Genomic DNA, 20472 nt, shown 5'->3' on the forward strand with positions numbered 1-20472 from the left:
AAACCCTAAAAAATGTTTAAATGTTTTATGGAAAAGCAATACTTTCATTCTGTACCCATCAAAACGCCCTGTGGGTGTATTATTATCTTAAATATACGGTAGCTTCTAATGAAGATTCTACATATTTAACCTTTAAAAAGTATCAATGTATATAAAATAAAATTCATTTTTGCTGGGCATTTATTTGCGCATAACGTGCAAATAAGACGAAGCCAATGATGTTGTAATTTTCAGTGTGAGGTTGACACAGTTGAATCCCGGAACGTTTCATTGTGGCGCCATTGTAGCCCACACGAAATGTTTTGACGGTGACACAAGCGAGCTGTCAAGTCAACAGAAGTGCCTCCCTTCTTCCCTGTGCTGTAAGAGCTCTGTTTCCATCAATTATGTCGTTATTTAGAAATAACGTGTTTATGTAACGACTCGTTGTGATACGGTATCGCTAAACGTGAACATTTGACTGCATTCAGCCGTTCAACCTTGGGTAGTAACTTTGTTGTGAGTGTTAGCACATTGGCGACTTTTAGCTAGCAGCAAGGCAGCTTATTAGCATCATTAGCCTAGTAATGACGAGGTGAACTTAATAAGGATGACGTGTGTTTGAGTCCCCGTCAAACATTGGATTTCTTATTGTGTTCAGGCTTTATAGAGGTGCTGTTACTCTCTTTTGGTTTACGACTCATTAACACGCTCGAGCTGTGTGATTAGTATGTTGATCCTATTATCTAAGGTCACTTGATGAGCCTTGCTTCACCGTAGAGTTTGCTTAAGCAACAAGGACTCGTTATAAACATTCACCTCTCGTTTAAATGACAGGACATTTCGAGGACACACAGGGAGAATAATGTTGAAACATAGATGAGACCCTGATGTTTTCTTTTTAGAGAAGCTGTGTCCTTGTGCTTCACCCATAGAGTTACCACACTCTTGACAGTCAGTATTTGCCTTATGTAATAAGTGTCTGAAAACAGTGCAGTCTGAAATAGATAATAAAAGATAGCTAAATACCATTTTATACAGTCAAAGATAGATACATTTAGATGCCAGGCAACAGGATTGGTAGTATTTGTGGTTGGTACATGATGCTACTCTGCTTCAGGTCATATTAACAAATATAACAACACAAATCACACAGAAATAATGTGAATACAAACCACATCACAAATCTTACCAACAGAACATAGGGCAAAAGAACAGACAAAGACTATAGACAAGGCACTATGTACAGTATACAGTGGGATTACTACAGTAGACCACTTCAAAAGTCCTTAGTGTTATGTTTATCCGAGGGAATTTAGTGTTCTTATTGCTGAGGGCTAGAAGCTGTTTTTAAAGCAGAGGGAATTTGCGACAAGTGTCCTGAGGCACCTCCCTGAAGGGAGAGACTGGAAAAGGTGGTTTGCAGGATGGGAGGGGTCTGAGATGATCTTTTTTTGCTGGTTTTGAAGTGCGTTAAAGAACGGATTGGACTAAGGGGAGGGGGAGTTAATGATCCTAGAGGCCCACCAGCATACTCTGCTCCTGTCAGCCATTGAGATATTAAAAAAGTAATTGTGTTAAAAGTGGAAGGTCTATCATAAATCTGTCTATTTGTCAGCTGATTTATGTCACTACACTACACTTCTTTGTTATTGAGATATACAGTATATCTCTCAAATAGTAAAAATCAAGCAGGCGGCCAGGACCTCTTGACTATTAGTTACATTTTGTAATTTTGTCAGTATACATATTTTACTCATCTGATTATCACTTGCTGCTATTTACAGTTTATCATGACCAGCACTATAATACCTTACACAAAATATTAACAGTTGTTAAACTGAACACACACACTCACAAACTGGCTAACCTGTAAACCAAATATTAATTTCATAGAACTGATTATCAGTTTATACGGAGTACATCAGATGTTCAGATGGTGCATTTATTTAACTGACAAAATTAGTTGCTTAGTTGATAGGCAGCAATTTGGGTAATAAAAAAAAAAAAAAAAAATAATAATAATATATATATATATATATATACCAGTTATTTCTCAAGCGAAAATATCCAAATTATTTGCTTCATTGTATTGTTCATTGTTAATTCTTGTTAGTAAGGAAACAAACAAGCAACTCCAAGGAATCATCTTGGGCTCTGGAAAGTTGTGATGGGCATTTTTCTCTATTTTCTGAATATAGACTAAAGGATTTTACTATTTAATTACTATTAATTACCAGAGTGATCCATAAGGCTATAAAAGCCACCCCACATATTTCATATTTCCATTATGTAATTTCAGCGAAATGTTTATGATGTTTATGTTCTCCGTAGGTCTGCAGGATGGCCCAGGCAGATAGCAAGGTGCTGGTTCTGGGAGCGTTGGCTGGAGTGGCTGGCATCAGTTTGGCTGTGGTATGTTACCAGGGCTTTAGGTCAAGGCGAAGAGGCTCGTGCCCGGGGTTTTACCTCAACCGCACCAATGAACAGCAGACTGGTATCATGTTGGTGGATGGTCCAGGTCTGCCGAGATGTCAGGCAGAGGTGCTGGAGCGCCTTGAGGCCCTGATCAAGTGTGTATCCGAGCTAAAGGATGAGATGAAGTCACTGAAGAATGCTCTGCCGACACTGCAGGACCAAGTCAGGGATGAACTGAGGGGACGTGGGGAGGCGCGCCGAGCTAGCCCTCTCCACAGGACCACACCAACACGGAGGAAAAGGGCTGCAGGCGCCGTCGCTGGGGCCAGAGCTGAGGGTCGGAGCTCAGAGGAAGCAGAGAGTGAGGGAGGGTGAGTACTTACTGGGAGATTAAATAATCCAGTTTTATAATCGACACAATTTTCACCTACAGTAGGTCTTACCCCACCACATTGATCAGATTATTTCATTATTGCAACTCACATTTGCTACAACATATTCTAAGGCAGTAATGTGTTTTCCCTGTGAGTAAAGCACAAACTCACCAACCCACAATAACCCACACAGATTTTAAATGCTTTATTTGAATCCACCAATTGCATTCAAGTTTACAGGATTTAAACAAACTCGCACAAAGTACAGCACAAAATGTTAACAGTTAAACTGATCACGCTCACACACTGTCCCTGGCTAACTTGTAAAACAAATATTCATTTCATATGGACCTTTGATCAAAGCCAGAACTTTGGTTGCTCCCGTGAAAATCATTGATTTGCCGGAACATCATGTGCTCGGAATACTGTAGCATTACATTTGGCATCGAATTGTACCTGGGGGCCAAAACGCACATTAGAGTGCCCTCTAGGAGCCAAAACCTGTGCTAAAGTGTCCTCTTGGAAGCCAAAAGGCTTGTTTAAGTGCTCCCTTGGGAGCCAAAAAGCGTGCTTATGTCTCCTCTAGGAGCCAAAACACGTGCACAAAAATGAAATTTATGTTAAGACCTTGTTTTGTATGTATTTTAAATATATATTAGACCTAACAGGGCTCTACAGCGTAAGTATTTTGCTTGCATACTGTATGTGAGAGAAAATTAGAGTGTATAATCATTTGGGCCCACCAGCATGAACATCCATCTGTAACAAGACTGTATAGTCACGAGTGGACTGATGTTTTTGTAGTTCCCACACACGAGTGATACTTCTTCTTTAGCAAAACATCTGAAATTGATCACGTCAATTTCAGCAGTTCCTTTCTCCCAGTTCAATTTTTTCCCTTCACATAAAGAATGTAAGATTATCAGCTTAATAGTTCGGAATCAGGACCTCCAATACTCGAAGAATGTTACTTGTGAAAAATGAAATGATAAGTGTGCCAAACTCAAAATAGCAGCTGTTATTTGAATGTGCTAGATACATAAACAATAAAAAGCTCATATGTTCTGCTACTTTAAACTTGTATTTTTCTACATACCTAGCATCTTTGCCACAAAAAGCCTCATATATCATTTTCAAGTTGTAGCTGCAGGTTGTGAACATAATTAGGCAAATAATTAGCCACTCAAAACTCCAGACATAGTTGTTTATTACTTTAATTTGCCCAAAGTGCCCCTAAAAATAGTGCCCTGCCTACTGGTTCAAATTGTGACTACTCAGACACTACCTTTTGAATGTCTACGATTGTTTTCTAAGTCTTACTGCCGTTTCTTGTAGAAATTATATGTTCGGGGAAAAGTCCGTCTGGATCCCAAAGGGGCTATGTGACGTCTGATTGTTGCCACTGCACCAAACTTGCATCAGAATCTATTGTTTTTCTAATTGCAATTCCTGTCATGAATAATCATTACACGTGTACTTGATATAGTATGGAATGGACACAGAGTATAATTTATTGCACTATTGAGTGTGCAGACTCATGCAGTGCACCATTTCACATGCATAACATTTTTACTTTATCCAACTACAGTAGCCATCATCACATATTGTATTGAAATTTGTATATGGATGCTGATGTTGGGTGTTGATGAATAGAACTTTTCCGGTCAAATGAAAAAAAGGTGCTTGTTATAATTTAGCATCAGTGTCATCATTACATAGTTCGTCCAGCAGACTCCACTGTTTACAATATTTTGCTGCTGCTCACGAGTTGGCACAGTATAAAAGTTGAACCCTAAAGGGTTTTAGAAAAGCTGTAAATATATGCCACTGTATGTAACTTTGGTACATTCTTCTGATCACAAAAACTTGAGCATTTCTTTAATATATTAGAAGATTTTTTCTGCAAATTCTCAATATTAGCTCCCGCCACAAAATCATAAAAATGTCATCATGCATTTGTAACTTCTTAATGTAAATCATTCCAGTGGATATACACACGATAGTAGACTGGTATCACCAATTGCAAATAGCAAATGCTAGAACAAATGAAACATGAGTTTGGTAGATATGTCTGGTTTACAGACTAACAAGAAAGATAAGCAACAGATAAATATCTCAACAGGTCAAACTACAACAAACTATATATTGATTTCAGGTAAGTTAAACTAAATTAACAATCTCAAAATCTTCTATCTGAATATAGGTAATTTCATATCTTGATAATGATAACATTACAGCATGTTTTCTTGTAATTCAATAAATAAATAAATGGTCTATATGAAATAGCCGTACTGTAAGCCTACTTTTGTATACTCCTGTGTGAATTAAAAACATACAATGACGTCTAAATTACATAAATACAACAGTAATGCAGTTTGGCTGCTGTTTTTTCAACGTCACAATGAAGATACAACATGGATTTCATAATTTCACATTTCTGTATTTTGAAAATAAGTTCATGACCTATGGTTTATACACATCTGATGGTAAGAAAGGCTTAGATGTAGTGAGTAAAGAAGGATGGTTTTATATTCCATAGCTCTGATCTTACCCGCTAAATAACTATTGTTAACACAACCAAAAGAAAGCAAAGAACTGTTCTCACTCTTCAGTTGTAAAGTACATCAAAAACATCCACTGGCATTCTTTTATAGAGCACTTCACCTAAGAACAATTTTTCATATCAGACGTAAAAAGTTGCCCATTATCGGCCAATCATTTATTGGTACTGATATAACGTGCATCCCTTGTTTTGATGATATATATCATCATATCGCCGAGCCCTAGTTCTGACAGTATGCCGTTTGCCCGAGGTGCTGCAGAGAATATCAGACTAATCAAGCACCACATGCTCAGTCATCCACCTCCATCCTCAGCCAAATACCCTGAACTCATGCCAACCTTTGATAACATAAACAACAGATGTGTTTCTTTTGAATGGACTGTAATTTTAAATCTCATCTCATAAAACCAAATATCAACATTTAAATGATGATAATTAAGCAAAAACTTTAATGTAGTGCAGTCAGCCAGGCTAAAGGTTTTATTAAACTTAAATATGCGATTTGAGAATTGTATCAAATCACAGAATGCTGAATTTGAATATGGTAGTGCAAGGACATTGTGTCTGTCACTTCAGTACTTGGACTGGATTAGCTTTTTCTTACTTTTTGTAGGATGTTGAAGTGGCAAGAAGAAATTGTGCAGCTTCTTTTACATCCTAACCACAAAGTTTTTAGGTGTAGAGTGATCCAGAGATAAGAGCTGTAGGGCTCCTCCTCTTCTCTGTTACTGTCCCGCAATGATCAATAAACTGCTTCCGAGCACATTTTTACAACAACATTCAACATAAAGTAAGCAGAGTGAACGAGTGCACTCTGATAATTAATCGTTTTTGTGTTTTACCACCTATGTCCTCCAAGAATTACATAGCATGCAAAGGTTGGGTAAAGTGCATTTGTGTTAGTTTGTGTAACCCAGGATAGAAGCTAACGTCATAAAAAACAAACAGTATATTATTATTTAAAAAAAAAAAAAAAATCAAAGCCAGCATGAAAAGTACAGACACAAAATATTACGGGTCATGTAAGTTTGTTGGTATTGGAAGTAAGAAAGCTCATGGACAGGTAATAACACCATATCATATGATTCTTCTGTCAAGATGGATAAACATTTCAGGTCCACCTCCCTCTACTTATGTTACCACCACCCTCCTCACTGGCTTAAGGAGCAGAGGGAGGTGTAAGACAGCCCTCTAGCACATGTGGTTCACAAGTTTTGAGTGACAGTTGTCGGCCGCATCAAATGCTCTTAATTACAGCCAGGGTTATTATGTTTTAAAAGAAATCACATCACGCACACACCTCCCATAATTAAAGAGCCTTTCCTGCCGCTCTATTATGTGTATGAGCAGAGGGTGTGGGGGTTACTGGGAATGATGCAGTGAAGAAATTCCAGCCCCTTAGGGAATGTGTAGCGTTCCCCCAGATGAGTCAGTTCCACCCCCTAATCCTCAAATGCATTTAAAGGGCTCTTCATGTCTGTTTGACTGGAGCACAATATCTCCACACAATAACCCCATAAGAGCTGTGATGCAGTGGGTTGGGTAATAGATGTTGCATGTTTGTTGAAATCTAAAGCCTTCAGACTACATTTAAGATTAGCAAGATTAGTGCATTTATTGCTTGGAGCAAAATGTGCACACATCTCAGTTCAACATTGCTGAAGCTATGACTGAAAGCTAAAACTGTATGGCATCTGTTCTCACATCAGTCAACAACTGATTTACTCAATTAGAGGAGAATAACATACCTTCAACTGTATAGTTTATTAAACTGTAAATGGCAGCTTTAGTGGGGCAGCAGATTTCCAACAGGGGGCATTGTGCAAGAACAGGGCCGTCAAAAAAAATCTAAGCTCTGCTGCAGACCATGATAGATGCACACCATGAATAGGCAAAGGCTTGTGTTTAAACCCTCCTCAAGCCGACTGCTTTTGTGAACGTAATGGTTTTCTAACATTTGTGCTGATATGTATTTCTATGAAGACCACATCTAGCGTATAGTGCATTATGAGGGCATTCATAGTAAATCATAATGCATTCATGGTTTTTCATGACTGCACTCATAAACACAAATAATGCTTTCTGATTTATTATATCAACAGTAGAACATGTGACTTACAATGATTTATACGTTGAAGTGTCTTATGGATGCTCTTGATTAGTTATACATTATAGGTTGACTGATGGGGCTTATAATACATTATGACTGCCTGTAGTGAGTATATCATGTTGGTTTTATGAATTAAGGTTTAATTCCTAAAGCAGACACTTTCTCTGGTTCTCTGCATGGTTTGTTCATATTTTGGCGTTTTACATAATTATCACTTATGATGCTGCATAGGTTTTTTTAAATGCATGCAAATGCGTTATACTTCACATACAATGCTGTATGGACTATTTTAACATACTGTGAGTCCTTACTATATCTGATTCTTGAGGTGTATATAGGTGTGTATAGGTAGTGTTGTGGTGGGAATACACAGGTATATGGGGTATACCCACCTCAGTATATCCATCTATCAGCCAAAAAGACAGTGGAATATAGAGGAGAATATTCCTGCCTCCTCCTCTGTAACCTACCCATCCAACTAGTAGGACACCCATCTCACCAACTACCACTACACCACTGAATATATAGGTCATAATGTATTATAAGCCCCATCAGTCAACCTCTAGTTTATAACTAGTCAAGAGCATCCATAAAACACTCAAATGTATGATTAATTATGTCACATTGATAATGTTTTATTATGGTGCATCAGAAAACATGATGTGTGTTATGAGTGAAGTCATGAAGCATTATGAATGCATTACAATTCACTATGGATGCCCCCATGATGCACTGTAGATGTCTTAAAGTGTTATCATGTAGACTCCAACCTCAGTCTGTGTAATGATGCACATTACTTGTGCAGAACAATTAGTGTGTGACGTAATGTTAAGATTATAGAGCAGGGTAGTGTCGATCAAAACAGGGAACATGTACACCCACTCACCTAGCCACTGAAAGGTTGAAAGTTCCAACTGTTTATTCTGTTCACTCCTCATGTGTCACAACAGCTTCCTCAGAGCTACCTCTCTCTCAGGTAAGGAGACCCATCAATCACCCTGTCTGTGTGCCAAACTGTCAGAGGCCTCATTTAAACATTTCTTGTAGGAACTTGTAATTCCTTGAACAGTTCTCACTAAGTTTATTCACATCCCGTTGCTCAAGGACATTACCACTTCTTTTTTTCCTTTTCTAAAATAAATAGCGTTTCTGACATTGGATAGTTGTTGATGTAAGCAGATTTAAGCAGTAGTTTTGTTTAGTGACGGGCAAGCCTGATCAACACGCAGAAATATTTAGAAAGAGAAAAGGGGAGCTCATTGTCTGCTTTGTGATTAAAAGCTTAAGCCAAACTTCTCTGTGACGTCATGGTACGTGTTGCTCTGCAGCTGTCCATATCCGAGACATTCACATTTATATCCACTGATTCATGCTTCAATAAAAGGCTTTTACCCAAACAAACACATTTATTGAATTGCACACATTGTATACCTCGCACACACAGCAGACATGTTCAGCTGTCTGATGTGTCCCCAGTCACCCTGGCCCATCTCTGACCTATCTGTCGACCACCCACATCCTGGCCACTCCCATTCATGTTTGCTTTAATGGGTAACGATGGCTTTTCTAAAATCCTACAACCTCGAGTGCAGCAGGGCTCCTTCATGTAAATCTTGGGATGCGGATCTTGCTTCCTACAGTGTTTCCTATATTCAGTGATACATTAAAGGTTCCGTGTGTAACCTGTTACATATATTTATCAGCTTTTATTGCAAATAGGCAAACACATTGTAAGATAACTGAATAAATTAGACCTTCCCTGACTTTCTCATGTAAAGGACTCAGGTTTTCCCCTTTACAGACATGCTCACTTTATGCTAATCCCATGGAGTTTGGGGCTAAAACTATGCAATTTTTCACATACAGTACAAATGTGTTATTTTGCCTTTTCTAACGTAGGATATGACTCTGGGATAATCACAGCCTCATGAAACCTTACAGCCACAAACTAGAGACCTACAGTAGGGCATTCAGAGGATGGATAGCTCTCCTAGGGAAATTGACAATAAGGGGTTTCTGAACAGTTTCCAGAACACAGCGGGGCTCACCATTCGCCAAAATAAATCAACTTTACACACATTGCTGAGCTGCATCTCAAATTGTTCCCCAGCTTTTAGATGATATATACCACGACCACTGTCACAACTGCTGATTTCTCCCAAAATAGACAAAAATGGGTCTATGTGGGTTAACCAGCTAGTAAAGGCCAACAGTTGCTTCAGTTACATAGGAAAAGGCAAAGTGCCTCGGTAGCTCTCCTGGTGGAGAGCATGTGTATCTTATATAAAGGCTGAGTCCTTATTGCATCAACCTGGTTTTGAATCCGCCCTGTGGTCCTTTACCAGATTAAAATATATATATATTTTTTTCTTTTCTGCACCAGGGCTCTATCAGGTGAAACAAAAGAGTGATATTCAACTCTTACTCAATTCCTGAGAGTCATTCAGTAGGTGTAGGTGTTTCTTGCCTTTTTGCCAAATGTAATTCGTATACAGTTGTGTGTAATCCCTTAGTTTCTTCCTCTTACTAATTTTAGAACAAAGTGTTACAACATCCTAAGAGAAGTGCTATTTATGGCTGCCTCGTAGATGCCAGATGAATTATTGCATTCATTATTGACTTGCAGTGTCATTACAGGTCTGTGACAAATCAGTGACTGGGGTTTTTTTCACATTATTTCCCCATGTGTAATACTTGCCACAATAGAGGAGTGCATAGTTAGAAACCCAGTGAAGTTGTCAACTAGGTGGTTTAGCAGCTGAACAGTGGGACATTAGGCATCAACATCCAAAGAGTCTGTCCCTGCACAGACTCTGGGGGGGATAGAGAATAAATGACGGGCCTCTCTCCAGTCAGTCAACCATTGTTGTAGAGCAGACTTTCATTTGGTCCTGTCACCACAGCTACAAAGGCTGAATAAGCTGTGCTGCATGTTCCAAGGCCCGATGAAGTTGGGATGGTAACTCAGGTTTGTTTTGGATGGTGTAACCGCAGAGACTTCCAATGCTTAGCTCTATTGAGAGATCCCTTCATTACCCCTTGGGGTCTGTATAATGAATGACTGATTTCCTCTGGTGGGCACACAGTCTGGTGGAAATGAAGGTTAAAGCTTTCCAGTCTTTAACTTTACCAGAGTGGTAGAATGTTGCAAGGTTGGATACAGCATGGGCAGATAATGTAAACTTTTCAAACCAAATGTTGCAGTGACCTGTGTTTTATACAAGCAACACATTTACTGATTCTGGCACTAACTGGTGTTTTGATATTCAGAGGTTTTCTGTTGATTTCTTGGATGCCTTATTTAGGATGTGTCCATAGCGTAAAATGCTATTATATTAATTATTAATTAAACTGGTATTTTAAACTATTCGCTATTTCTTGGACAGTGAAGTGTGGTGAAAAAACAAAGATATTTGATTAACAGTGATATAAAAAAGAAAAGCAAGCAACTGCTCAAATTTGTGAAACCGTAATTTGCAAGTGTGTGATATTTTTATTTGCTTTATTAATCAGCGCACTCGCACAAGAACATGGACACAAATGTGTGGTGCCTGGCACATTTTAGCCCTTTTGTCTGTGTGAAAAAGATGAATGCCAATGTCATAGATGAGGAAAAAAAACAGTCGACTATGCGAGACTTGACCAATCAAATTTGACTTTGTAAATTGTTATTCAGGGGCACTCCTAATCTGCATAGGCCAATGTGAATCTCTTCCACCAAATCTGCACTATGAGTATCAGCTCACAAGGTCTGTCTCTCTCACTCTCTGTTTCATGTGCTGCAACTGCTGTGGTGTAATTTTTTTCTTCTGCCCTTTCTTAGTGAATGTGCCTGCAGAATATACTATGATTTCTTGCCATGTATGAGTCATGGAAGGGCCTGCTGGTATATTATGTACTTAGTCAGTGTTGAAATGCTAAAGACAATATTTAGACTTGTTCTTTCAGAGATTTTCACTGCTGGTAACATTGCAAGGACAATAATGCTTCTTGCACAAACATACATACATTACATTAACACGCACAGTAATACAAATAGATCCTTAGCTTCTTTTTCTTTCAACTCAAGTGATTCATGAGCCGTGGAATGGCGTGACAGGAATGCGCTGATCACCCAGTAGTCTGCTGCTCTCTCCAGCTCCACTGAGTAAATAACTGCAGGGAGGGAGGGAAAACGGACTGCTGAATGAATAAAAGGACAAAAGGATGAATGAATAAGGGAATGAATGAATGACACAAGTCCAATAATGTGACTATGTTGCTGTTGTTAGAATCCAGACCTGTTTGTTGCAAGGCAGTGCGCTGTTATATGGCAGACAGAGAAGAAACACCACAACAGTCAGGGTAAACACAAAAGCACACACATTCAGGTTTTTTAAGCTGGGGTGTGTTGGCCAATAAATTGTTAGAGCCTTGCCTGCAGGTTTTAGGGTTTACTTAGGGGTTAGTACAGAGAGGGGGATTGTAGAAAGCTTTGACACACCATCTCAAAATGACGGTATAAATACAGAGATTAAAATAAAGATACTGTAAAGTCTGGCAACAGTCTCCATCTCCTCCTAAGCTCCTGCATATAAATGAAGTACAATCATGGGTCTCACTTTATATCGCTTAATGTCCATTAAAATATAATGTCTCCATCAAAACTCACATAAATTGGTCTTAAAATGGATATCTAGAACAAACTCGTTTTTTCATCTGTTTTATAGAGGGGGGAATGTGTAACTTTAGATATTTAAATTAAATTCATTTAAATCCATAAACGATAAAACGCACTTTGCTCGGTCTAATAGACAGGGGTTTTGGCGTCACAGTCTGATTCTGCTCCCGAACATTATGACTCATCTATTTGTGCTGCTGTCATACTGCTATCATATACAGATCATTTGCTGTTGTCTTGTACTGATTACTGACTACAGTTGCCACTGTTCAGCAAACGTTACATTGGCTCACCTTTAAACCTGCGTTAACTAATGTTTTTACCTCCTGGGGCAGAGGAAACAAGTCATTTCATCCATCTTTTACAGAAAAATATTTAATATATCAGTGTAAAAGCAGATTTTAACTTTCACTAAAACAACAAAGTCCTGAATTATCATCTTTTAAGTTGATGAACGTGTTAGCTAACAGTTGCTCATTTACACAAAGACACATAGTGACATTGTATTCACTCTCCTTTTAGCTCTGTTTTGCTCTGGAGGGGGATATCTGGATGAAATACTTCACTTTGTTCACCAGCTGGTCACTAACTTTTTCTCTGCTGTTTTGTGCTGGGCAGGTAGCATTTGGTGGGTTTTTAGAGCTATTTTGCTAAAAATGACATGAGTGATCTGAAGCGGTAAAGTTGGGGACCATAAAACCCAAATAATAGGCTGAATAGCTCTGTAGAGCTGAGATGAAGTGCAAAGTCAGGTATATTTCTCTGTAGTTTGTCACTATGAGCACAACCTGTGAGCACATAGTCATGTGATTCATTGTTTATATTAAAATATATTGCTGCTTTAAGGGGGATTTTAGGTATTTTTCACCCTGGACCCTCGTGAGACCCCCCTGATCTCGCAAGCTCACCAAAACGGGTGAACTCTCTACCGTCAATATGCGTCCACTAAAAATGTTTGTTTTTGCTACTGACAAGCGCAGGTTGTTATTATGAGTGTCGGACCACATTGTGGAAAGATGGAGCAGTTGCTGTTATCCTTTGGGTTATCCTTGCTTTGGTGTGTAGCTAATGATGTAGGTCAACACAGTAACTTTAGCTAGTGGCATTAGCCTACCCCAGCTCTGTCTGCAGCTCTCCACTCTTGAAACAACATTTTTCTTTTTGGAAAATGTGCTTTGGTAAGATTTCTTCTCCTCTGGCTAGCAGTAGTGGCCCAGTCAACGGTGCAGTGTATACGGAGTTATTATGTATCCATTTGTAGCACAACTAAGCACAGCTTCAGCATATCCTAAATAACAGGAACCTAAGTGTCTGAAAGCTGTGCAAAGTGTAGCTCCACGCTTTGTTAGCACAATTTGGAAATGCGGCAACACAAACCATTGTTTTTATTTAAAATCTTTTAGATAACACAAAGCTATACTTCACAAAAAACTCTCCCTGCCAGCGATCCCCTCTCTGGCATCTCACAGGATTTCTGACAAGATTTAACTATCTTTCTATAATGTAGTCAGACACCTATAATAACAATCGAGTCAGTGGCAAAAACACACACTTTTAGTGGAATTAGACTGATGGTGCAGAGTTGCTCTGTTTGATGACATTGCAGCCTGGTTCACAGTGGCAAGACTCAATACTAGACCAATTTAAAGAAAAGTTGTTGCCATTAGTCACTTCCACAGAAATGCATAGGGACATAGGGTCCACATTGAGAAATATTGAAACTCCCCCTTTAAGGCAGATTTATTCTAATTTAAACGAGAATGAATTTGATTATATCAGGCAACATAACATTGTATTCTGTAAGATAGGACAGAATTCCATCATCTCAACACACCTTCATTTGTGTTGATGACTTTATCAGCCACGGTGCGTTGTAATTGACAGTTCCTTTCTTGACGGAAGAAACTATTCTCAGTTCAGATGCCCTCATATTACTCCTGGAATCACGGCACCCAGGGTTGAAGGTGTGTGTTGTGGGGTGGAGTCAGGAAGCAGCCTCCGGCACAAGGCACCTGTTGGGTCCATGGTGTTTCTGTCTGTGGCCCGCTCTGACACATCCCGCCAGAACCATGGCTTGCAGCCCAAAATATTCCCTTAACCACCAATGACGCACATGCAATCGCTGCCAACACTTAATAGAGGCTTTTCATATTTTCACCCTTGTCTGTCTTTCAATTTTACCTCTACCATTACTATTGCCATTTGTTTACAGCTGCTTCTGAAGTGTTAGCTGAGGGTGTTTGTACATACCTACAGTCGTTGAAAAAAGCACCATAAAACATCTAATGTGAGTGTTGCGTGCCTCACTCTGGCAAACAAGTCTCCTGGTGTTTGTGCAAAAGCCTTTGGGTATCCACATAAGACGTCAAGAATTTCTTAACAGCTAGTATTTATAAACAATTAAGTTATATAAACAAAACTGGTGCCATTTGTGTGTAAATAGGCAGTGAAGATTGATCTGTCATAATCAGCACCTGGCAGAAGGCAGCTTGTAAAAATGCTTAAGACAGGATTTTGATTGATCAGATAGAAACTTCTTAGCTGAGGAGTTTTCGTTCCACCTCACAGTTTGATGATGGATTTTGATTGAGTTACCGGGACACAAGCCATGGTCTTGTGATTCAGGGAAACTGTCCTGAGGCCATGTCTTGCTGATGGCAGGATGGAGACAGTCTGGTCTGGTGTTTGAAGCCACCGGGATATTCAGTTCACCTTTATAATCCCCTTCAGTAAAGTTTAATTGCACATGCTGTCAGCAAACTGAAGGTACACCTTTGCCTTTACCAACTACTCTGTTTCTCCTTACAGATATATGACTGCACTGACAGACTCTGATGAGGAAGAGCTGAGTGATGCAGAACAGAGGGATGAAGCACAACCCGCAGACAAGCTATGTGCCCTCCTCGAGAGGGCCGACAGTTTGCATAATGGTGCTGAATCTGACAAAAGGGCATGTCTCGATCTCCTTCTGGAACAGAGAGAGGAGGTGTGTGAAATCAGTTGATTCCTGCAAACATTCAATATAGATGATGACAGATGTTAGTAATCCTGCAGCTCAATACTGAACAGTGTGTCTTAACACTTTGATGTGCTTATGTAGTTTGGACAGAACTCAACATTTCTTTGGCGGCTCATCAGAGCTTACTGTGATGTTCATGACATCAGCTCCACTCTGGAGGAGAAGAAGACCCATGCAGAAACTGGTAATATACTAAACTTTGTGTTGTACCTCATTTGCTGTGTATCCCACTTTTAAGGTGCTATAATGTCATAACCACAGCTGTTATACTGACCATGCCCCAAATGTCAGTATCTCATCTGGAAATCCCAAATCAATGCAGGTGTGTATTCCTGCAATGACCTCAGTCAGTTAGTTTGAGTTGTTGAGTAGTGCTGATGCCTTCACGTTCTATCCACTGATCATTAAGTTAAGGGTCAAATCCTTGATTTGTGTGCAGTACAGAGCCACGACAGCTACATCATGGTTATGCAAATGTATAAGATGAGATCAGTGTGAAATATAGTGATGTCCTGTGGGCACAGATGTGCTGAAGTCATTTATAGCTTTGGTCTCTACACTTCCTGTTCATTTTTAAATCCTATAGCCCGAAGAAAACATTGATTATGAGCTGAACTTCTCTTCTGACACAATGGTTACTGTTTTGTAATTTTGCACACTGCATTGTTCACATAATAAAGGCTTTTGTTGAAGTGCCTTGGTTATTTAAAAAAAATGCTAGTACAGTAGTGGTAGTGGAAGTCTGAACAATAAAAAACAACAGTATTTCAGAATATATCAAGTATTTATAATTTGATGTCCAATTTTGATCTACAGTGAATGTTGAGCTAACATACAGGTTTTTTTAATCCATTGCACCATGACCCGTCAGTTGGAAATGGTTATGCACTCAAGAGGACACCTTACAGTCTCACCGATCTCCCACAGGCTCTTTAAAACTAGGGTACAAGGACTTCCCATGCTTGTCTTATGTTACACAAAGACTTTGTCCTGTCGAACAAAATGCTTTTTTAAAATCTCAAACAGAGGTTGTTTTGTGATTCTACTGAAGTTCAGACTGGATTGACCTGTTTCTCTGTAATCCTTCCTCATCAATGTGGCTCTCATCAGAGCTGGCCAGGTGCTTCCCGCAAAGACACCTGTCTCAAAGCATTAGACATTGTTAAAGACACGGATAAGTAAAGCAACAGCCAGGACATCATATTCAACATTCATCGAGATATTAATAGCACAGCTGGAATTAGACACTTCCCACTGAGCTATGAAGGATTTAAAACTGAGCTCTCGTCTTGGATTGCATTTCATATGACTTCTGTTTTTTAATGTTTAAATCCATTGCCTGGTGATGTTTCCTGATTTATGTGATGTATATCCTGTTGTGTTTTCTCAGTCAACACATCCCTTGGCTCTACTAATCCACACTCTTCTTGTTGTGTAAGAACGTCCTGGGTGAACTGTGTGTGTTGAATTTGTGTTCCAGTGAAGCATCATTATCTATTGTCTATCTTTACTTCCTCTTAGGGAAGAAAGTTGGTGAGGAGGCAGTGAGCCTGAACCCTACATGTGCTGAAAGTCATCAGTGGTAGGTTTCATTTCCTTCCTTCCACCTTCAAATAAACACTTTTTGTTCAGTTCAATAAACATGGTTCACAAAGGTCCTGGAAATCCTTGAAAGTTTGTGAATTTGAGCGGGTTGAATCAAGGCCTTGAACGTATTTTTGAAAGTGGCTTGAATTTATATATTTTCTGCAATAATAGAAATTGAAGTTTTTTTGGTATTACTTAATAGAACTGTACTCGAAATACATTCCCCAATCAGGGAAATACCAACATTTTTTCATGGTCACATGCACTCACATTGACACACGGCGGGACCAACCATCACAACAAAAAGTGACTTCATTCTCTGCTCAGAACGCCATTACTCTTGACATAGGAAATATGTTTGCTGCTATATCGGTGTTCTGAATGAAAGTCCAGCAACTTTAACTTTAGTAAATATGTTCCACTGTCTGCATGTGTCTCTCACAGTCAGCCTGCTAGTTCTCATTATTAAAATGTTCAGTGTTGTAGCAGAAATGACCCTCCTCCCTTTCTCAGACTATGCTGTGTTGGGTCCTTGAATTTGATGTCTCAGAAGTAGGGCTGGGACGGTATGCTTTTGCCCATCCGATATGTATTGGGATTCGATTAATAAATTACCAGAATTTTGTTTACTTTTTTAACTCTAAACTAGACCATGGCAAAAAGTTGCATCACACACTTTGACAGACATTTACTTTGGAAAATCTCTAAATTGATAGAGTCAATGTAAGTATTCAGGAATGTAGTTATTTCAAGGTACAAATATGGGACATTTACTCTAGAATCTCTCTGAAAAAAAAAATTGTCCTCATTTCAATTGCCATTGGAATTATTTATTAGACCAAAAAATGAAAGAATAAAGAAATTTCAGGGTCACAGGTAGATAATCTTATTGATCTAATTTCCATATATTTTGCATAAACACTTTAACACTTTTTAAAAAAAAAAAAAAGTTTTAGCTTTCTGCAAACTTTAATATAGGCGTCAGTATAGATATGGATGCTCTACAGCAGGGATGTCAAAGTCAAACACATCAGAGGGCCAAAAAAAACAAATTTGCTACAAGCCAAGGGTTCAATGTTTATTAAAACATATTAAAATGATTGCATATAACCTATTGAACCAAGACCTAACACAGTGTACCGTATTTTATTTAATGATTAAATGAATAATCCAATATTTTTTTACGGCTCCGTCAGTAATTGAGCTGAAAGTTGACATCTGCCCTGAATGCTGATGAATAATGACCCACTTGAGGCGCTGCAGTGAGTTTGCGGGCTACTGTTGCATTGTGGGTAATGTAGTTTTGGTGCGTGAAAAACACCAGCAGGCGGCTGTGATGTGCGGGCCGGTTCTAATACTAATCAAATATCATCCCGGGGCCGAGATCATTCAATTGCGGGCCGGATCTGGCCCCCGGGCCTTGACTTTGACACCCATGCTCTACAGTTATAGCATCGGCTGATTTGACCATGGACATGGAGTGACTGCAGTCGAGAAAGACTTTACTATCTAGCTCTTCTTTTCTTATCAATGTGTGAAACTTCAGTGTTTCCAGACTTTACTATCTATGTAGTGTTTGCCACACTCTGGATTTAAAATATGTGGCTGCAGGTTACATCCTAGCAGATGGTGGACCTTCCGCTATTTCCCTATCAAAATAGAAAATGAAGAAATTGAATCGATTCAGGCATTAAAGAATCACCTTTTAAAAATAGTTTTTAATGATTCGATTCAATCGATTTTTCCCCACACCTTTTGTAGTCTTCAGAACTGACATTGAGCCCTGTCATGTGAATCACCTGTGGTTGAATTCTAATCCAGATGAACTGTTTGAGTAAATGCTATGAGACAGAATGAAAGCATAAACACAGGTACTTTCCCCAGATGAGAGTTGTTGGGGTTCTTGGATTTTGACTGACGTGGTGGCCTGGAGCAGCTGTTCCTCAGTGTTTTTACAAGTGCATCTTGAATGAAGCCAGAGGAACATCTCAGAAAACCCACAGGTTTAAAGACAGAGTGAGTTATGTCAGTTTAGTCTTTGGACCAAACTGACAGGGACTTAAATATGCAAAAATTATGGAAAGAGATAGTGATTTTCAGCATAGCTTAGCTGCATGCTTTGCAGACATGTATGTTTGTGAGATAATAGTAGCTAACCCCAAAACATCTCTTTCCTGCAAAGCACCCCACCATCCACCTGATAGCATCACATGTAGTTTGAGGAATGTAAACACAGCCTAGGTTAACTTTGTACAGATAGACTGACAGTTTCACTAGAATTATGTGATACACGGCCTATTGCAGTTCCTGTTTGTTGATGGTTACTTGGTGCCAAGGATGGTGGATTTGTGTCCAGCTCGTTACAAATACAATACTTTAAAATACTTTTTTGTTGCATCTGGGATGCCAGTGGACATTTTTTAAAATGACTAATAATTCTCTCTCTGAGTGGCCCTTAGTATTGCATTAAGTTAAGGGGAATTTTGCTGCTGTAGGTGATTCTAAGACAAAGGAAATAGGGAGAAATTCTTTCCTCCTTCCCTTGTATACCTCTCCCCAGTTGCTCTGTGATTCAGGGAAAAATCCCCTTGCTTTTAATTAGCTGTGCAGAGTGGGCCTGATGGCGTGACTCCCGTTTTTATTTGTGCAGGCCCCAATGGTGCATTCCTCATCTGAAACACTGCTCATGTCAAAACTTGACTGCTGATCATACATGGAATCCATGGCTGGAGTAGAGAGATAAAGATTGCACCAGATTCAGCTCTCAGATCAGCTTGCATCCGTCGAGGTTTGACAACAACTCCAAAGTTTTCGAATGCAGCCACAACAAACTAATACAAAGCCTCTTTTATTTGGCTTGTTTTCAACACTGAGCGCTGAGCATACATGGAATCCATGCAATAAACAGTGAACATTGATTGCTTGTTAAATTAATACTAATAGTTTCCCTTGTGTACGTATTTGTTACCATTAATTACATTCCCTGAATTAGTGTCCTGTGTTATTGAGATCATGTGGTTACTTTCTATATACACGCTTGTGAAGTTTTGTCATGGAAAACAGACTCAAAGTGCCTGCTCGAGCCAGCAGGCTTGTTCGTTAGGGAATAATTAGCATTAGCTCATGCACATACCGCAGCACTCGAGATGTCAAGTGAAATAGAAGGCTGTGTTTGTTTAGTTAATTAAGAGCAACAGCTTTAAAAAAGCTTAATGCTTAATCCTATATCCACTAATGGAATTTGTAAGATTCTTAAACCGAGCAGAGAGGCTGTCTAAATTGAATGGACGGGGCAAAGTAGGTAAAGCCGCACTTTGTGAAGGGAGGAGGCAGGGACTGGGGATGGTGCCAGGTAGTGTTGCAAGGAAGTTTATGTCTGAGGTAACTGTTTACTTAGTGTACCGATGCCGTGAGAAAACTTGTCACCTGTTTTCTTGAATGCTGCCCAGCTTGTCACAATTTGGCAGATGTTGTTTAGACGTGCTGCCAGTCAGTGTCTGCTCTGCCTCTGAAACTATTTATGCAACCGTCTTTACATAGCCCAAGTCAATAGGGCATTTTGAACCTTTCCATTGCCATCTACCCTAATTTAACGGTTTCAATGTGAAAGAACTACACACTTTTGACTTTTAACTTACCTTTTTTTGAATCTGAGAAAAGACATGCATGCACAAAGTAGAATGGCAATCAGAGAGCGCAGACCTCTGCCAAGGCATGCCCTATCTCACATTGTTAATGCAGTGTGAATTTTCCCAATCAGGA

The 20472-nt window shown here is 39.3% G+C and overlaps 1 protein-coding gene across 1 annotated transcript in view; it reads left to right on the forward strand.

Moving 5' to 3' along the window:
* Nucleotides 1-321: 321 nt before the first annotated feature.
* rmdn2 (regulator of microtubule dynamics 2) overlaps nt 322-20472 on the forward strand; it is a 33439-nt gene continuing 13288 nt past the window's right edge. Inside the window, exons 1-5 of the mRNA XM_083922668.1 lie at nt 322-362; nt 2314-2768; nt 14913-15090; nt 15205-15307; nt 16645-16705. Coding sequence (XP_083778794.1) covers nt 2323-2768; nt 14913-15090; nt 15205-15307; nt 16645-16705 — 788 coding nt within the window. The 5' untranslated portion in view covers nt 322-362; nt 2314-2322. The remainder of the gene's footprint in view (nt 363-2313; nt 2769-14912; nt 15091-15204; nt 15308-16644; nt 16706-20472) is intronic.

The sequence above is a fragment of the Echiichthys vipera genome, assembly GCF_963691815.1.
Source record: "Echiichthys vipera genome assembly, chromosome: 11".
NCBI lineage: Eukaryota > Metazoa > Chordata > Actinopteri > Perciformes > Trachinidae > Echiichthys > Echiichthys vipera.